Source organism: Scatophagus argus, chromosome 16, assembly GCF_020382885.2.
Source record: "Scatophagus argus isolate fScaArg1 chromosome 16, fScaArg1.pri, whole genome shotgun sequence".
Taxonomy (NCBI): Eukaryota; Metazoa; Chordata; class Actinopteri; family Scatophagidae; genus Scatophagus; species Scatophagus argus.
In genome coordinates, this window is record NC_058508.1 from 11,070,321 (window position 1) to 11,089,264 (window position 18,944).

The 18,944-nt window shown below is 41.0% G+C and overlaps 1 protein-coding gene and 1 non-coding gene across 3 annotated transcripts; both read right to left on the minus strand.

Annotated features, from left to right (window-relative positions):
- Window positions 1–3,856: 3,856 nt before the first annotated feature.
- Window positions 3,857–18,821, minus strand: LOC124072962 (transportin-2). 2 transcript variants are annotated; one of them, XM_046414782.1, is made up of 25 exons: window positions 18,674–18,821; window positions 17,103–17,202; window positions 16,484–16,559; window positions 15,849–15,998; window positions 15,533–15,639; window positions 14,576–14,709; window positions 14,224–14,305; window positions 13,948–14,070; window positions 13,528–13,646; window positions 13,337–13,397; window positions 13,044–13,215; window positions 12,665–12,817; window positions 11,878–12,103; window positions 11,514–11,685; window positions 10,941–11,027; window positions 10,336–10,443; window positions 10,075–10,233; window positions 9,905–9,992; window positions 9,561–9,659; window positions 8,954–8,989; window positions 8,387–8,482; window positions 8,211–8,286; window positions 7,899–8,073; window positions 7,108–7,257; window positions 3,857–6,864 (listed from the first exon to the last, which is right to left on the minus strand). In XM_046414782.1, exons 2-24 carry the CDS (start codon window positions 17,199–17,201, stop codon window positions 7,150–7,152), a joined length of 2,706 nt encoding a protein of 901 aa, XP_046270738.1. In that variant the 5' UTR covers window position 17,202; window positions 18,674–18,821; the 3' UTR covers window positions 3,857–6,864; window positions 7,108–7,149. The 2 variants fall into 2 exon arrangements, with proteins under 2 accessions (XP_046270738.1, XP_046270739.1); XM_046414783.1 differs by lacking the exon at window positions 8,954–8,989.
- LOC124074062 lies at window positions 17,312–17,379 on the minus strand. The gene has a single exon (XR_006845780.1). It is a non-coding gene; the product is annotated as a small nucleolar RNA SNORD41 (small nucleolar RNA).
- Window positions 18,822–18,944: the final 123 nt, after the last annotated feature.

Below are 18,944 nucleotides of genomic sequence, written 5' to 3' on the forward strand. Positions count from 1 at the left end.
TTTTTCTGCACTCAAGACTGGCCAATTTGGGCTCTTTCGAACATGACAGGTAGATTGCATCTTACCTGTCCAATTTGGTTACAGATGACCTTCCAAGGATGTTGGTCTGTCCTTTAGGTGTGACTCAGTCCAAGCACCTTTCACCCAAAAACTTAATGTATAGCTACTGCTGTAAGTCTTTTATAGGAGGTGGACAAGGGAGTAAGAGCAGATAGGCGGTCCAGACCTGGGACAGGTGATAGTTTACGGCTCTGTCCCATGCTAAATTATATGCAGGTTTCTATATGTCTATGTAGTTGGCACTGCAGCAAATTATGAAAGCAATAAACAGTAATAAATAAATAATTCAGTGATCATATAGCCCTTGAACTGTGTTTTTTGATGAAGATCCAGACACATATGTATTATTTGTACAACCCCAATTCCAAAAATTGGAATGCTCAGTAAAACACAAATGTAGCAGAATACAATTATTTACAAATACATATGCTCAACAGAAAACAATACAAAGACATTAGATTTACTTATATTCCATAGGTTTCTTTGTTTTTATTTGTAAATATATGCTTAATTTGGTGCCAGCAACAAAGACAGAAAAGTTGTAAAAGAGAAGTTCTGCGTTTGTGCATCCATGTAAAAAATGTGATTCTGTGACAACTCAACCACACACCAGTTACTGGAAGGTTGCCCACTTGATGACTCCATAAATTTGCATGCATTCTTATACTCATTTTCAGATCTGGTCATGGAAAACGACTCCTGAGTGGAAATGTTTCTTATATCAGAAGAGATATTTGTAGGACCAGTCCGACCAGACATAAAGGAATGGTGACTGGACCGGACTGGTATCTTTGCTGTCTGACTGCATTTTTCCTAAAATGCTAAAAGCTTATTGCCACCCCTCCAAATACTTGGAGAGACACAATGACAAGATGTGTGTTAAAAACTCTATTGTATTAAAAAACAACAGAGGCAACCAGTCACTCCTTGCTTGATTTTTATTGATTGAAATGAATATATATGATGAATGAGTACAGTTTGGCACATATTATGTAAAAGACATGAATGGTGCCTGTGATTTTTTTCAGAAGAAACGTTGTATTTTTCTATTAATCTGTTTTGCAAGACTGCCCACCATTGATTTAGCAAACAAAAAACAAGTCTTGATAACAAGTAAATGGGTAATAACTTTCACATGAATGTGTAATATCTAAGGATGGGACAGAAGGATGGTACCTGGAGTCAAATTATTGAAGACTGTAGAATAAAAGGCTTTTGTATGATTGCCGGCTCTTCGTGACAACTGTAGAGAGAGCTAGAAACACGAGAATTTGGTCTAAACATCAGACAAAGTGCATCAAGTACAGAGAGGAAAATGCACAGAGGATTAGCTGATTGTTACCGATGTGTTTATAACTTCAATCTGAAATTCTCAGAGCATTATCTGAACTGTGAAATATATTTTCAGATTTTTTTTCTCTTAAAAAAATCTAAAAAGAAAAAAAGAAAGAAAAGAATTACTTATGGGAAAGAAAAAACATAATAATCAATAGTACAGATGCCTTGTCCTGGAGTCAGCTTGCCTAAAAGTAAGTTTTTTTAAACTTAGAAGAGTTTCTTACACAAAGATATTTCATGTATACCTTCACAGGTTGAGAATGTGCCATGATCTTGTCCCAGCCTCATCAGGACTGGCCCCTCAGTCACAACCATCAAACTCCAAGCTCAATCCCTTTGGAGACAAAGTGATTTGAAAGGAGAATCTGAGCAAAGAGCAAATCTATATAGAATCAAAAAAAAAAAACCCAACCCTAATACTTACCCTACTTACCTTTATGTGGTGTTCGGCCACACCTCCTCCCAGGATGATCAGCCCTGTGTTGTTGCAGCTATTGCCACTCAAAATTCAAAATGTTTTGTGTATGACTGGCTCGTACCACAACTACAAATTAAAGTAAGGAGAGATTATGACTATTTTACCTTCCATTATGTCCAAGACCACCTTAGTCACCTTATATGGAGTGCAATGAACCCCCAGGGAGAAAAAATGTCCCTGGTGAAGTGACTGGTGAAGTGAAGTGAAATTATAGAGGAAGTTGAAGGCTAAAACAGGAACCTGGACATCTCAACTGCCACAACGAAAAGGACACCATTAGAAACTTTCCCTTCATAATTTGACTAAATATCTGGAATTTGCAGCGTCTTCAGTCATTCATTGCTTCAAGATTGGCATCGTCCATTTGTCAAATTTAACATATTTTCTTCACATATTAGAGTGTTTCCATTCCTATAATCAAAGTGCCCAAGACCCCAAGAAAAACCATTGCTTCTCAAGACAAAGCTGGCAGTATAAGTGAGCAAAGTTATTTTTAGCCATGCTAGCAATGTGTCTCTGTGGATGGCTGGATGTTGAATTGTCTCTCAGTTGGTCCATTACTTCGGCCCAGGTAAATAATCTGAAAAACCAAATTGGCTCTGGAAACCTTAAAGAAGCACACATAGTATTTGAAAACACGGCAGATGAAGCCACAAAATGCCTCCATCTTGTGGCTTCATCTGCCGACTCCACTCCACTCATCTGTTAAAACATTTTGTAAAAAATTACCACACATTTACATTTACCAAGTTGTGGCACAAAAGTTTTCAGACGTATCTCAGGCGGGCGAAAGCCTGTAAGAGAGAAGCAACATTTAAGTGTTGGTTTTCTAAATATTATTATTATTTCATGGAACACATGCACCCTGGGAATGTCATCCTTCAGCCCGGAGGTGAGGGTGCAACACCATTTAAAGGCAGTGCTGCCAAGATGCCTGCACTGCTCATGGGAACGCCAGTGGTTGGTTTGACTTGTCACAGCAGGAAAAACACAGGAAGCTTTATTAATAGTAACAACAACATCACAGAGTCCCAATAGCAGCGAAAGTGTAATGCAGGGATGCAGTCAGGAACATTTAAACTGCACCTGTGGTTTGGACTTAACCAAGCTTCTTTGTCCTGTAGAAATCAGTGTGTCGAAATGTTTTACAACTGTAAAACAACACATGCACAATTTCTCAAATTGAAATAGCCTTATTCGCTGGAAATGTTAAATTCTCTCAGTGCAAGTCGACTTTGGATTAATTTTACCTACAGGGTCAAAAATTGTGATCATCAAAATGCAGCTATACAAATGATCAAACACTGTAGGCTCTTCCACTGTTAGAAGGCAGTCGTTTGCAAACAAACCATTTACAAGTTTTACGAAGTGTCCCTGAGCCCATGCAGCAAAATATTCTATACAATCATGCATTTGACAAGGTGTGAACCTCATCCCATTGTTTTGACTGACTGGTATGACTATCAGTCATACCGTCACTTCTCACCAGTCGCCCCGTTTACCTGTGGAATGCTCCCAACAGGTGGTTTCTGAGCAGTGTACAACTTTACAGTCTTCTGCTGCCCCAATTTGTTTGAAATGTGTCAAATAAAGAATAAATTTACAAATCAATGAAATTGATGAGGCTAAACACTGAATATATTGTTTTTATACTTGCCTCTACACTGCTTTAAACATGTCAGAAAGGATTAACAAATTGTGTTTTATTTAACGTTGTTCTAACCTTTGGAACCCAGGTTGCAGTTTTATAGTTGGCTGAACTGGAAATGTAAAAAGTCTGCAGTTCAGCTGAGCCTGTGCTGATTGACTGAAATTTCTGGATGCATAAAATACTGAAACTAAACTTCAATATTCTTTCATCCTTCTAGAAAAATTATCAAGTTAAAGGCTGTATTACTGCCGGTATTTACTCAGCTCTACATTTCTAGACATGAATGTCTACAGTGAACACACAGAGTACACACACAATCAGACCCAAAGTTTAATAGAAAAGAAATTTATTTTCCCCTATTCACAAAAATTAAATAAAAAGGGATACATCAGATAACATCCCACCTGCACCACAGTTGAGCAAAGAAAAAAAAAAGAGGTACTACATCAAATTCAACTGCCAGCCTTGATATCAGATTGAAACAAAGTTATGAATTAGTTTTCCACATTCTTCCCTAAGGTATGCACTGAGCACCGACTCTCCTTCAGTCCAACCACAATATCAAATTTGACATAATCAAATATCATAATGGTCCGCTATAAAACAACGAAAACAAAATCATTCTTTAAATAAAAAGAATAAAAAGAAAAAAAAAACAACTTTTAAAGTCCAAAACAATTTGTGCACTGGAGCACAAAAAAATATAACAAAATAAAAACAAAATAAATAAAAATAAAACTAAATAAAAAAACAAAATAAATAAAAAAAACTGTCACATGAGCATCAAAATAAAAAAAAAAGATAAAAAAACAAACTTGCCTTTAAATTTACTTCTGAAAATAGCTTAGTGTATCACAACATAGCGAGGAGTGGTGAAGCCTCAACTTTTCACAGACTGTCTGATGCACAGGAGCTGCATTTTTCTGAAACATCTCTGCATCCAATGCTTTACCACATGCTGCTGCAAGAACGAATGTGCAGCCTGTGACCAATTCATATCTTAATGCTTGCACACATCGCTAACACTTGTGCTACAGAAAAAAAAAGAAGAAAAAAAAAAGAAAAACAAAACTTCAACGTCACATTGGTGGAGGAAAAAATAACATCAATTCTTACATACCACAATCTATTGATGTGAGCTGTTATTCAAACATTTTGGTGTTTTGTGATGGTCTTCATCTTAATAAACTGGAGCAACCTGATGATCAAACTGATGCTGACTGGCAGGTAAATGTTGATACTCCCGATGGCCACATCAATTCAGGCATGACTCAAACTAAACCCCAAACATAACTTATTATTTGTAGGGCTGGTGCAAATTTACACCTAAGCAGTACTTGCGTACACACTTTAATAGTGAAACACCAACAGGCAAACAGCCATACACACTTGAATTACAACCGTCCACTATGGACAATGACTAAAAGATAAAGCTGGATAAAGACCACCACACTCTCACATAAGCTAACCAGTGTCAGGGGAGAACTGTTAGGACTCAGTCAGTGTATTCCCAGGCATATCCTACACAGTATCGACGGGTGAATATATGGCAAAGGCAATCACTAGTTTGACCATAAGCTGGAAAAATACCCTATTGGTCCAGCAGGGAGTTGCGAGTGCCATTGACAAAGCTTTTACAGGGTAGATCCCCTCAAAAAGGGACCAGTTATAAAATGACTAAAAAAAAGAGGAGCAAGACTATTGAAAAGCATGCAATGTTCATGACAAGGAGAAGCCTCGACAGCTCAAGTAGCCATCATTTAACAAAAAGCTTTGATGATAAAGACATACTCGAAACACAGGTATGGATTGGCAGGCGCACTGGGACATGGATCCAAAATACTGTAATTAAGATGGCTCCCTCTTAATCCTATTCAATCCATTTCAGAAGGAGCTACGTTATAAAACTATGTTAAGAGGCCTCAAGTCTTACCCTAGTCATTTTACCATTGCTTAACATTATCATTATGCTTACTTTAGCAAGCCATTAACAGTCCTAAAATCACTTATCAAAAAAAACTATGTCTCAAGATCAGCATATTATTACTGTACGTCTTACATTTGAAATTCTAAATTTCTTACAAAAGAAAAAAAAAGTGCATTTATATCAGTAAGAACCAATTCATTCTTGGTGATGTCTTATCGCTCTCATTAAGTCCGTTTTGTAAATACTCTTAAAAACGAAGCAGCAGCAGCAAAAAGGATTCTCAACTTGCCTACAGTATTTTAACTCTTGTTGCAGTGAGTGATTCTCTCCGAAACAATCAGACATGAGCTGGTTCCTGTTTTAAGCTACCTACAGTTGGCCTTCACAAACAGCCTCCATTAAACTCTAGAGACACCGATTGAAAAATATGTATGAAGGGGAGGACAAAAGAACCAAGCACTGACAGCTTCAATTTATGGCAGCCTCCCCATACAGACAATATGTGTACTAAATCAAGTGAGCAACAAGACAGACATTCACTCAAACATGCGTCACTTAAGAGGTGATCATATGCCATGCAATAACTTGAACTTGGTACTGTGGTGGTAAAACCTTAGAGGACAGACCTACTGCATCTTTTTTTATTTTTCCGGCCTCAAATGAGGAGGAGGGGGGGCCCAAAAAAGACAGAAGTCTATGACTCAACAGGACTTCAGCAACCACGGGAAGAGGAAGGAAATTAAATTCAGCTGAATGTACATGAGAAAAGAGAATAAGATCCATGTATATGCACACACCAAATGATTTTTGCAATTTCGCCATAAAAGGTGCAAAAAAACAAACCAAAAAAAAAAAAAACTGTGCACATTTCCTGCAGTTACATAGTAAAAGCGTTTTTTGTTTTTTTTGTTTTGTTTAGCCTCTGGCACGAGCCTGTTCAAACACATCTGCGTGTGCGAGCCATTCTACAGACCACGTGCATCGTGGCATTTGGGACTGTGGCATCCTATGCTGGTTCAGATAATTCCTCTTTATGTACCTATCTGGCAACCGCCCTCCTCTCGCCTCCCAGCCGTCACTTATCTTAACAGAATAATCAAATTGAGGAGGGGAGCTCAAAGCCAGCCCCAAATTTTGTCCTCACCTACCTAGGATCCCTGCATTACTGTTGGTGAAAGTCTTAAGAGTGTGTTGGATTCAGTGAGGCATTTAATCCGAGAGGTATATGTATATCCCCAGTTTTCCCTCCCACACCCACCCTCCCCACCCTCAGAGACACACAGGGCGCAGGCGGAAAGGGGGCCCTCCGCTGAGTGCAGGATCAAGGCCAGTCACATCCCTCCAGCTTTCGTTACTCCCCACAATCTGGGCAGTGCAATGAGTTCCCCAGTAACCCTCCCCTACATTGACCTGCGAAAAAGGAACAGAGGAATGGAGGGAGGGAGAAAGATTAAAAATTACATGAACAACTGGTAAAAGTAGCACTTGCATGAGGAGTGTAGAGAGTAATGTGGATGGAAAGAGTGTTTCTGGGTCAGAAAATTTACTTGGGAACAAAATGTATCACTGCTTATCAATGAGCTGGGAGTTTCATCATTCCCAGAATTCATCATTAGGTATTTGAGATGGATTGAGATGGTTTGCTGGACATACCTAACTGGTTGGTGTCCTGTGTGGACCAGTGGGGTGGTTGGGTTAGACACCATAGCAGGCTGAGAGGCGTTCCTTCAACAGGGGAGGAAACTGCTCAGAGAACTGCTGCCAGTTCTCTTCTCCGACCTGGTCCTTGAAACCATGCAAGATCTTGAAAGGGAAAACAGAAAAGCGTCATGTGGGCCGACTAACCTGTCGACATGAATAGTTAGGAGGCTTAGGGGTAGGCTTAGGGCTACATTTGATTGTTTTGCTGCTAGACTGAAGGGTTACACCCATATTCATAGCAAGCAACAAGGCAATTGACTGTTGGCTAAACCTCACTCTCTTAATTACTGCTGCTACACATGTCAAGCTTCACCCGTTCAGCATTCCATTGTAGAAAAAAATGCTTCAAGCATGTGAAGAAATGCAAATCTTGACTGAGCTGTCTTGAGTTGCATTTGCTAAACAATGCCTGGGTGTTCAGAAAAAAATGTCAGCAACAGCTGGACAACTTTGCAGGTTGAGCAACTAAAATGAGTGATACTGAATTATCACCTAAGCTGGTATTGAATGTGAAAATGTCTGTGTTGTGTTTAGGAATCTGTTGTCCCTCAAGGCCCTACCCACACTTCTCAGAGTCCAAAATTATCCGCACCGTATCATCAGATTTCGAATGTCTGATAAGTGATCATCACAGAGTGTGGGAGGCCAGCGTTACACTTGGTGAGAGAATATTTTAATGGCAACACTATCCCTCAGATCAATGTGTTTGATAAGATGGGAATTCCTTTTGATGAGACACTCACCTTATAAAACATGTCTCTCAGGTCATCCTTGGGGTTGACCCAGGAGGCCACAGCATCACAGAAGAAAATGAAGTCCTGCACCACTCCTGCAGGGTTGACACCGATCATCACACAGATTCCTCGGAAGGCAGAGTCCTTCTCTTCGTTATCTCTGATGTTTCTCAATGATGTGCACCTGAGAAGAAAGAGGTGTAAGTGGAAAGCATTAATTCATCAATTCAGTTGATAAGCCACTCTGCCTCCCCACATGAATGAATGAGCTGGATATTTCCTGATATCCAGATGATAATAATGTTCATACATGTGACTCACCATGGCCTAATGAACTGTTGCAGCTGTGGTGCCACTTCCTGGGGACAGACGTAACCTAGTCTGCCAATCGTAATGGCTACACACAGGGAGACAATACAGTTCACCTCAAATCAGATGCTTTCCCATGTTTGAAACACACGTGCTGACTTATCCCGTGCGTGTAGGACTGTCCGTACCTGTGTTTTCCAGCAGAGTTTTGGGTGTGTTTGGTCTATTGATGATCTCCACCAGATGTGGCAGAACCATGCCCACATAAGGCTGCATCTCTGCACCTACAGACATGCACAGCAGAGAACACACACACACACCATTTACCTGTCTGAAGAAAATTTAGAAATGTAGAGTGGATGCATCATGGTGAAAACTGTGGTAAATTTCAATCTGAGGCCAATCAGGAATGAGATATGGCCTGTTGCCCACTTTAAACCAGTAAGAGGCACACAAAGAAAACTTAAATACAGGAAACTTGTGAGTAATAACCTTTTTTTCTACCTTAATAGACAGACTGAGGTAAAGAAGCAAACAGGAAATGGGGGAGAAGGATGGGCATGACCTATCCATCTTATACCATGATTGGTCTTGTACTACATTTAATTTTGACTGACAAACTAAATTCCTGTTGGAACCACTTTTTACCAAATCCTTCACTATCTTTTTGTTGATAATTGGCAATACAGAGGCTCAACATCTAAAAGAAAAATCTCATTTGATTTTGCAGTCTTTGGTCTAAAAGATACGCTCACCAGGACAATCCCTTGTTTGCGGCTTGAAACTTGTGCCTGTAATGAGATCACACAGAGTGTAACTGGGCTATCTGGAGTGTGCGCGACGCCTTTCCAGGCACACATGCATGCACACATGTTCACACAATGTGCAAGCATGAGGTTGGTTTTCGGTGCAACACCATTTCATGGCACGAGTGTTAGACAAACCAAAAAGGGGGGCAATAATCAGGCACTGTTTGTCAAAACTCCATTTACTTATAACGATTTGTACACGTCCACAACGAGAGACAACTGCTCCATCAGCACTGAACCATGCAACATGTTCCACCAAGTTCCAAGAACCACCCTTAATTATAAAGTGAAGAACAGTGTGGTTCGCACATACCTGAAAACCAAGTCTGCATTTGTTACACTACATCACACACAAGCTTCCACACATGTAAGTTTGCATGCCAGCGCTCAACTGTGCCGTCACTATTACAGCGTGATATCTGGATCAGAAAATATTAGGAACAAACTGTTTCATTTTGTTTCAATGAGCTGGGTGTTTCCTCATATCCAGATACGGGGCACTTGTTCTCAGTGATCACCACCATTTGTTTGAAGAAACACAAAATACACTCACCCATTTGCATGGAGATCTCTCCAATGGCCCAAGTGGCATTGTTACACACAGAGATAAACTCTGGGTTCAGGTTGAGCCCCAGGATGGGCATGAACTCAGCTGCAGGAGGACATGGACATACACAGTAGTTACAACAAAAACAGCGACATCTAATACACAAATATATTTCCTTTACAATCTCTTCTTATCTGTAATAGTCCCTCATCAGAGACATCATACTATGTATGACTACAACAGGTACCGCCATCAGTCGATGCTGCATGCTCGCTCATAAAGCGGTGGATAGAAGATGTAATTCAGTCTACCAGCTGCAGATTTACTCTGCTCTGATAGAGCACACTCACCAATGCAGGGTTTAACATGGAGGAAGCACGCCTTTGTTAAATCACCCAGCAGAGCGAAAGAGCTTTGCCTCACCTCAGGCATAGTATCCTGCAAGACAAACCACACACCTTAGTGCTATACTTGTACAGTAAATACATCACATCAGAAACGACAAAACACTCCCTCATACCTGCATGCACTGGAAAAGCAAGGTCATGATGTTAGAGCGGGCCACTAGCTGTTCCACATGACCCCCTAAACCCTCAGCCAGGCCGCTCAGCAGATCCAAAGCGACTATCATAAAGTCCTTGTCAGGAGCCTCGTACTGGTCTGGATGCTGGTTGTACATCTGTGCAAACATAAGACAAGTGTCAATATCTCTTCTTTACCTATGAAGAAGGATCGCTAAAGATACAACATATTTATTTTGCACGTGACTTGGCGTTCTCACCATAGCCTGAGCTAGTGTCTTCTGGACCAGTGTGACACAGCGCTGATAGACAGGCTCACAGTAAGGCAGGAACCCACTCTGCAGGGCTGTGGCTACTGACGACAGACACTGGAAGAAATGCAAAGATGAGTTAAATACAAACAGTTTGCCAAAAGCAGTCAAAAACCAGTTCCACTGTTTGTTTGTTTTTTTTGAAAGGGGATACTCCTTTCAAGAACAATGCTTTTGTTTAATTTCAGCATGAATAAATGGGTCTAAAAAAATTTGGACATGTCTGCTATAACTGTTCAGGGGTGAACTGGAGAAGATGTGCTGCCATGTTCCAAGAAGCACAATTAAATGGCCAAGGGAAAGGCAAAGACAATGTGGTTTGCAGAAACCTGAGAGTGTCTGATATCTGGATCAGAAAATACTTGGGAACAAAATGTATCATTTTGTGTCAATGAGCTGGGTGTTTCATCATATCCAGATATTGGAACACCAAACAACAGCGTGAAGTAAAAATCTGAGACATAAATTAAAGCCAATATGGGTAGTGTTTCAGGAAAATTTACTTCCTCTAGGGCAAGTATGGCTTAAAAAAAAAAGATAGAACAACTTCTCACCTCTAGTAGTGGGAAAAGATCTTTGTCTTCGTCTTTTAGTTCATTCCACTTTGCAATAAGGGGAGGCATCAACTTCTGAATGTACTCCTGAAAAACAATATAAACTGATGCAATCAGGACGTCTCCTCACTTTGCAAATTTAATCTTTAAACACAAAGTTAATTTTTTGCAGTAAAATAAAACGACTGACATCAATCTCATACATTTCCATTCAGCATGGGGCTAAATTAAGCAGCTGCTTAGCTCAGCATAAACACTGGCAACAGGGAAAGCAGTTATTGTGGCTCTGTAAAGCCATAACAAATCTGGACACCAGCCATCACGTACTCGCATTATATATTAGTTATTAAATCTGCACAAAAACTGACGTGTAAAACAACTGAGAGTTCAATCACTTTTCTCATCCACCTCTCAGTATGAAAAAGGAGACTTCTGAAAAATATTTACATCAGCTCAGTTAAGGAGAAATAAACTATCAGAACTATTTTATAAGCAAAACATGCTCATACTCTCAGTATGATCTTACATGTGTCCAAATGTAGAGTACAAGTCTAAAATTTCATAGGCACTTACAGGCTGGTTGAGGTGGTGACCCACTGAGTCAGCCAGAGTCCCTATGGCATCGTAGAGAATGAGGAGATTCTTATGCTGGTACTTTCCAAATGCAAACACCAGCGTGTCCAGGATAAAGCTCAGGTAAGGAACCAGCTCTGTGCACGCCTCCTCCTCCAGGGTGGCAAACGCACTAAGAAGATTGATTGAGGACATGAAGACACATCAGTACTTTATATATGTGTAGTTATTTGACTCTAGACATGATGCATGTAGGATGTGGATCAGACAACAATATGGGAACAAAGTGTATCATTGTTAATCAATGAGCTGGGATTTTCATCATATCCACATACGAAAAGAGGAGGAGAGCAAATCTGCTCACCTGCAGGCGGCCTCCTGCACCCTCTTGTTGCCGTCCAAGATGCGTTTGAGAAGCTCTGTCATCAGAGGTTTGAGGTAGGAGTCGGGGGGCTGAGAAACCACCCAATGTGCATAACGACTCAGGGTCCAGCAGGCAATGGAACGCACCAGGGCCTTTTTGTCACACAGACACTGGATAAGATGGGGGATCAGCTCTGGCAGGTAGGGCACCATGCCCTGCATGCAACCTGAGGCATGGATAAGAAAAAACAAAGCAACAGTTACAAAAAGAGAACGTGGAAGTTTGTGTTGGAGACTGAGAAGGACGATGAGGGAAAACTGTAGGTACCGATCAATGAGCTGAGTGCTCCACCATTTTCAGATGCAAGATGAACTGCTCAGATGGGTGACAAACTGTGTGGGCAAGCTTTAGAAAAAGCGACATCAGCTACATTTAACCCAATTAGAGATTTTAAGTGGGTCAGCGGAATATTTAATGATCACTCCAAATGACTCAATATGTCCGCGCAGAACAGTCCAGGCACAACAGCTGTTCACCAGTCATTTGTGTACATCTATTAAGCTATTATAAGTAAGAACCTGCAGTGCAATATTTCGGGTCCGTGCCGGTAAACAACCAAATAAATCACTGATTTAAAGTAACGAGGATTAGACTCAGCCAACTTTAGCGTGTACGTATCAGTCAGATTTTCACGTCAGGTTGTGATCTACCCTGGCGACAACCAACAAGAAGCAAGCGAAAGATAACAAATCTGGAGTTTCTGTGAGAACTGGTCTCGTGGTATTACCCTCAGCTATGGCTCCCAACACTAGGATGCCAGACTCCTTGATGACCCAGTCCGGGTGGAAGAGCAGGCCTTTCAGGAGCGGCAGGAGGTGAGGCAGCAGCTCATCACGGAACACGTTGGCCAGGACATCCAGGGCGGCGGCTGAACACTTTCCTGCATCACAAAAGAAAGGCACAATTACAAGTAGTCTTAAACCCCTCAAGCCCCCCAGAAGTCATTTGTTTACAGTTGACCTGACAGCAGAACCACTGTAATTAAGACCATTAAACCTATTTGGAGAACAAGGAAACAAGGTGGATTCAGCCCCAAAGGCTGACAAAAAAAAAAGTATTACAGCCTGAATGCCTCTACACATGTTCTGCATTTCTCAGCCACTTACGCAGGTTCCAGTCAGACAGTGTGTCATCATCATCGTCATCTTCTTCTTCGATGTCCTCACCCTCCTCGTCCTCCCCTCCTTCATGCTGCAAGGTGACAGTGCGTGACTTGTGGAAACGGGGCTTGATGTCCTGATCACTATCTGGAACTGCCTCGTCCTCCTCGACATCACCCTGAACAAACAAACACATTCTCATTCAGTTACATCATCACACAGATTTTTTATGACTTATGGGCGTTTTTCTGAATTCACACACACTGTAAAACAGTACAAAAAACAAAGAGACAGCTCACCTTTAACAGTATGATGTCTATCTCAGAATACTTCATTCCATTTACCAAGATAGGTATCAGTCTATGTTAATGCAGAGAGAAGGAAGAGACTTGCTTGGTTAAACAACCAAAAATCACATACAAGTTGATAAGAGGCTGATGTACTAAATAATTGAAAGGAGTCATCAGTAGTTTAACAACACACTACTCACTGCACCAGGTGTCCAGACAGCATCTCCTTACAGATGGGCTGCTCTGCTAGAGTCAGCCAAAACTCGCAGGCCTCTAGAGCCACGTTCTCATCAGGGTCCTGGGTTCTCTGCAGCATGTACTGCAGGAGATGAGAAAAAAAACTGCAAATGAAGTGTGATCTGATGCATAAATAAATTCTAAAGAGTGAGTGGGGATTAAGAGAAAAAATGTTGTGCAACACAGAATGGCACAAAGCCTAAGCAAATCTGGATCAGAAAATATAGGAACTATGGGTATCATTGTGAATCAATGAGCTGGGTGTTTCATCATTTCCAGATTCATGAAGAAAAAATATGAAAGTAGTCTAAACGTTCTCCCACATCAAAGTATGCGCAGGTACAGGAGGTTCACTGCTGATTTGAAGGTTGCCTAACAATTACCTGGATGATGCTGTGCATGTGGGGGATGAGGCGGTCAATGCGGACTTCCAGTAACATGACCAGGGCTCGACACACGTTCTTACGAACCTCAGAGTCCTCATCTGCTGCCAGCGCAAACAGGCTCTATAAGGCAAGAGCACAAACAACACGAGAAAGAAATGAGTCACGGGAAGTTTAAATAAAAAAAAAAAACAGGATACAGACAGACAAGAAAACAGCTGGATTAGGTCAAAATCAAATTACGAGGGAGTGACAAACATGATTTAACTGACTCACCTCTATGAAGGTGTCAATGTTGTCCATTAGAGCCTGGGCTCTGCCAATGATGAACTGGTTCACACAAGCTATGGCATGAGACCTGCAGGGTCAACGGGAACGTGTTAACAGTCGAGTCAACCAGAGAGGTGGATTAGTGGTAAATAAAATGCTATTTACGTTTATACACATGAAACTGAAGGACGATACAATTAATCTGAAAACACTAAGTTTATGTAAGGTCACAAGGTAGCAAATATTCTGATCAAACAACATGAATACCAACAGCTTCACAGTCAGTCGGTTGTTACTTGGCATCACAAAGCACAGTAACGGGACAACAATCAGTAATGAGTTGTTTTCTCTCTTCTACCTAATTTTGGGGCTGCAGTGCTTGAAGAACTGAAGGAATTTAGGAATCATAATGTTGAGTGGTCTGTTCAGAGCGTCACTGTCCAGCAGCTCCGACGAGTCCTCGCAGATCTTCTGCAGTGCTCCAAACGAGCCCTGAGACACGGACATACACAGAGAGGCTGTCAAATCAAAACGCAAACATACAGGGACACAGGGGAGAGAATAAGACTGCATCAGAAAATACAACTGGAGCAATAACACCCAATGCACTGTGCTGGCTTTGCTTTTCAGCCGAATAGTGAAAGAAGTTATTTCAGTCGTGAATCCAAAATCTCTCTTGGTCAATACAGATCTTTCTCATGATAGATATGTTTTTAAAAAAAATCCCAACAAAAAAGTAATTTTTAAATTTATTAATTACACCTGTGCCTTATGCTGCCCCAAGTGGTGTTTGAAAAATTATTTCAATTGTTTAAAACAGTGTCACCTTTAGTGTTTTTTTAAACATCATGAACACAAGTTACCCAAAAACAGATCATACTGATCCCTGCTTTTGTGTGTCAATATTATATATAAAAAAAAAACAAAAGTATAATTTGGATGTTGGTATTTCTTTGTAAGACTCAGCACACTCAGACGGGTGTTGCACTCGTCAGGGTGGGAAAAACTGAACCTTCATCTTTATCTGTACCTCAAGTTTGGTGACCTCATGTAATGGACAAGTTGCAAAGCAGATATTTTGACTTGTCAGAGCAGGAAAAACACACAAGGAGTTAATGACAATAATGACAGCTAAGTGCCATTAAGTGTCGCAGTCACGAGTGAGAATGAGCTATAGCTCAGTGAAGTACAGCACTAATAAATACACCTCTGAGTTTGCTGCCATGACATGTCAGAAAGTCTGCTGTGCACAATCAGTCAATGACAGCCATGATTTTTACAGCATAAAGGGCCAGAGCAGGTTGTAAGTGCAGACCTCGCAGGTGTTGTAGTCCTCTGAGTTGAGCAAGTTGCAGAGCTGAGGCAGCAACTCCGGCCATGTTTGTAGCTCTCCCTTGGAAGCGATAGTAGTGATTAGGATGCCTAGAGGAACAAGACAGATGACAGATTTCAGACAGTAATTCCTAATTAACAGGACTGTGAGCAGCTGTCTTTACATCAGCTTTGGATCAGACAGTATGAATACAAATGCCTTCACTGACAGTCAGGTGATTTTTATGCATCATCTCCAAAGGTAACAAAGGGAAAGCAGCCGCAAACCAATTCAATACACGCAAAACACAAAAACTCACCAATGGTGGCACGGATGAGCGGCGAGGGGTCACCGATGTTGTTGAGACATTCCTGCTTGATGAAGTCAGCGACAGTTGAAGGGAAGTTCTGGTAGTGGGCTTTGACATTGTTCTTCAGTATCAGACCGCTCAGAGAGCGAGTCGGCTCGTCTAAGGAGATGAAGAGAAAAACCAAAGATGCAAACAAAGTTTAACTAACAAATAATGCCAGTGTGGATTTGGAATGTTGTTGTTTCAATATTGGATAAAGGTGAGAAAAAACTAAACAAAACAGAATTTACATGTTATTTAAACTATTCAAATGCGTACTAATACCCCAGATAAGGGAACAGTGTGGAACCGACTGGGATGATTGTTAGAAAAAGTAATGTTAGCATATAACTATACACTACGTCAACAATTTTTTAATTAAATTGCACTACATAATAGTGTTTGACTTGGTCAGTTCTCTAGAGGTTTGTAATGATAACACATACTGGTCTGAACAGATCAAGTGTTTACTTACAGTCTTCTCCAAACACAGTGTGACATACAGTACATTCAGCTTTCAAGTGTAAGAGTAACATAGTAGAGACTTCAAATATTGTTGACCAATCATCTGGGTGTGTTACATAAAAACACGTCTGTCTACTCACCTTCAGTTTTGAGTCGTGTCAGGACAAAGATGAGATAGTTGTTGAAGTCAGGGAACTGGTTGAGTTGTTCAAGTTTCTAGCATTGCGGTTAAGGATCATTTCACTTTTAACTTTCAAATTAACTAACTGGCTGCAGATGTCCATGATATCAAAACTGTTTAACAATTGTACAGTGGTCAAAAAGAAAGAAATGACCTCTGTGTGGAATCACAACCGACAGTTTTGACTGGGTCACCCAAACAGATTATGCATCAATCAAAAATATTTGTTTGATGTCATAACGCTGTCAGTTAAAAGGTGTTGAGATAATTATATTAATGTACAACAGTACACTTTCTCGGCTTTTCAGATGAGCCAAGCATCAAATACTGAACCTTTCTACAAGCTCATGAACAAATAAATACCCCCTCTGCTTTGACAAACCACAGAAAAATCATCACCATCAGAACTTGATAACGTGGCAGTCATAATAACGTGACATGGTACAGGTTAAAATTCCATCGCACCAGGCACTAAAATAAAACCATGCATGTCATTAGAAAGTCACCATTTAGTAAAAAAAAAAATTCACTGAGTAGCTTCACTATGCACACCCTCCAATGATACTGCAGTAGGATACTTGTTGGACAGCTCTCTGCGTGACTGTGTTGGGCGACTGCGAGTCTTTGAGCAGTTGGAGGACCTGCTGAAGTCCCTGCTCATCTGGCTGCCACTCCATCCTGAAAAACAAATCAATCTGCATATTAATGTGCTTGTTTTCCAGTGTATTCTTATAACGTCCACACATTATTGAGTAGAACTAAGAACAACTAGCAAAGCAAGTGGTCTCTGGATCAGACAGTATGAATACAAACACCATCAGTGGAGTTCAGATGTTTATGATGCATCACCTCCAAAGTCCACATGCATGTCTAAGGTTAGAGCAGGAAACCATTCATTCATGTACAGGATTGGGTAAAACCTTCTGTGCTAAAACGATTCTTAAGGCATTTCAGCTGTTCTGTATTACTTCTATACCACCGGACTTTACACACAGGTAGTATAATCTGAAATATAAATGTTTCTACAAACACCACCTGCTGTAATTTGATATTTAATCAACCCAGGCTCAAAATGACTGAGGGAGCCACGGAATAAGCTGAAGGACATATGTGGGAAAACGACGGTGTTCGTGGTGTAGGTTCAAGGTGGACAGCGAGCCCTCACGAGTTGGGTAAGAGGTAATTTAAGGGGACAGGATAAACACGCAGCAGCGGCTGGCCTCAGAATCCCAGCAAACCCCCATTTAAAATTGTTATTGGAAATCGGCTTGCGGCACAAAAACGAGGACATTAGACAACACAACCAGCTAAAATCTCTGTGACCCGGCTTAACCGCTCCAAGTTAATCCTACCCCCACCCCCACGCTACTCGGTCTGTTGGTTTAAGTTAGAGAAATGCTTTTTTTTGTCTGAATATTTCTCGTTCAGATTTAAACGCCTTGCTGTACAACACGTGGACCCAGTGCTCGCGATTCGCCTGTATTCAGCTGTAGCTGGTCAGAGTAACGTTCTGAAAAAAAAGTTGTCAGGTAACAAGTTAGCCATGTAGCAGGGTCGCCTTTCCCGGTTACGAGCTAGCAGACGGTGTGGTTTAACTACCCTTAACTGATTACATATGACGGCACGGGTTAATTTACTTCCATAATAACATAGACTATCGATTGGCTACGCACTATTTGAAATGACTATCTACAGCTGACCTGATGCTACCAAAAGTTGCCCTACTTGTTCAGGCCTGGTCGACAGGGCAGTTCCAGGGGCTGGGTGGTCACAATGTGCCCGGTTTAAAAATAGTAAAATACCGCGATCTGTTCTTCAAAGAAAGCCCTGCAGCGACAAACTTCACATTTGGGGAAACTTAACATTTTAATGGACGCGTAGAGTTTCACGGTAAACACTAAACTGGCAGCCAATACTGAGTAACGTTGCAAACTTAGTGAACACGTTTTGCAAGGTGGCGTTAGCCGCTAAACCCTCTGAGCATAGTGTCTGACTGACAATGCTAATGCTACTAGCCATGTTAATGCTATATAACGGACTCTTACTCTGATACTCGTTTTATCAGAGCACCTTACCCGATGAGGCGGTCTGACCGAAATGAAATGTTAAAATGTTTCTTAAAGTACGAGCGTACCAATGCTATACCTACAATATTGACTGGAAAGTTGAATTATCAGTACTAGGCCGCTTTCTCCCGTGCTTCGCAGCGGTTCTTCTTGTTCAAATGAGCACGCCGACTGAAATTGGCCTATGGCGGCTTCCGTTCAGTACACATTTCGCTAACTTCGCGAGATTACAGGTACCCCACCGCTTTTTGCGGTCACGTTTTTGAAACAATGGCGAATGGCCAAGTACGCAACAAAATTAAAGCAGACATACATACAAACTAATGACAAAGAATCGCAAGGACTAAATAGCGC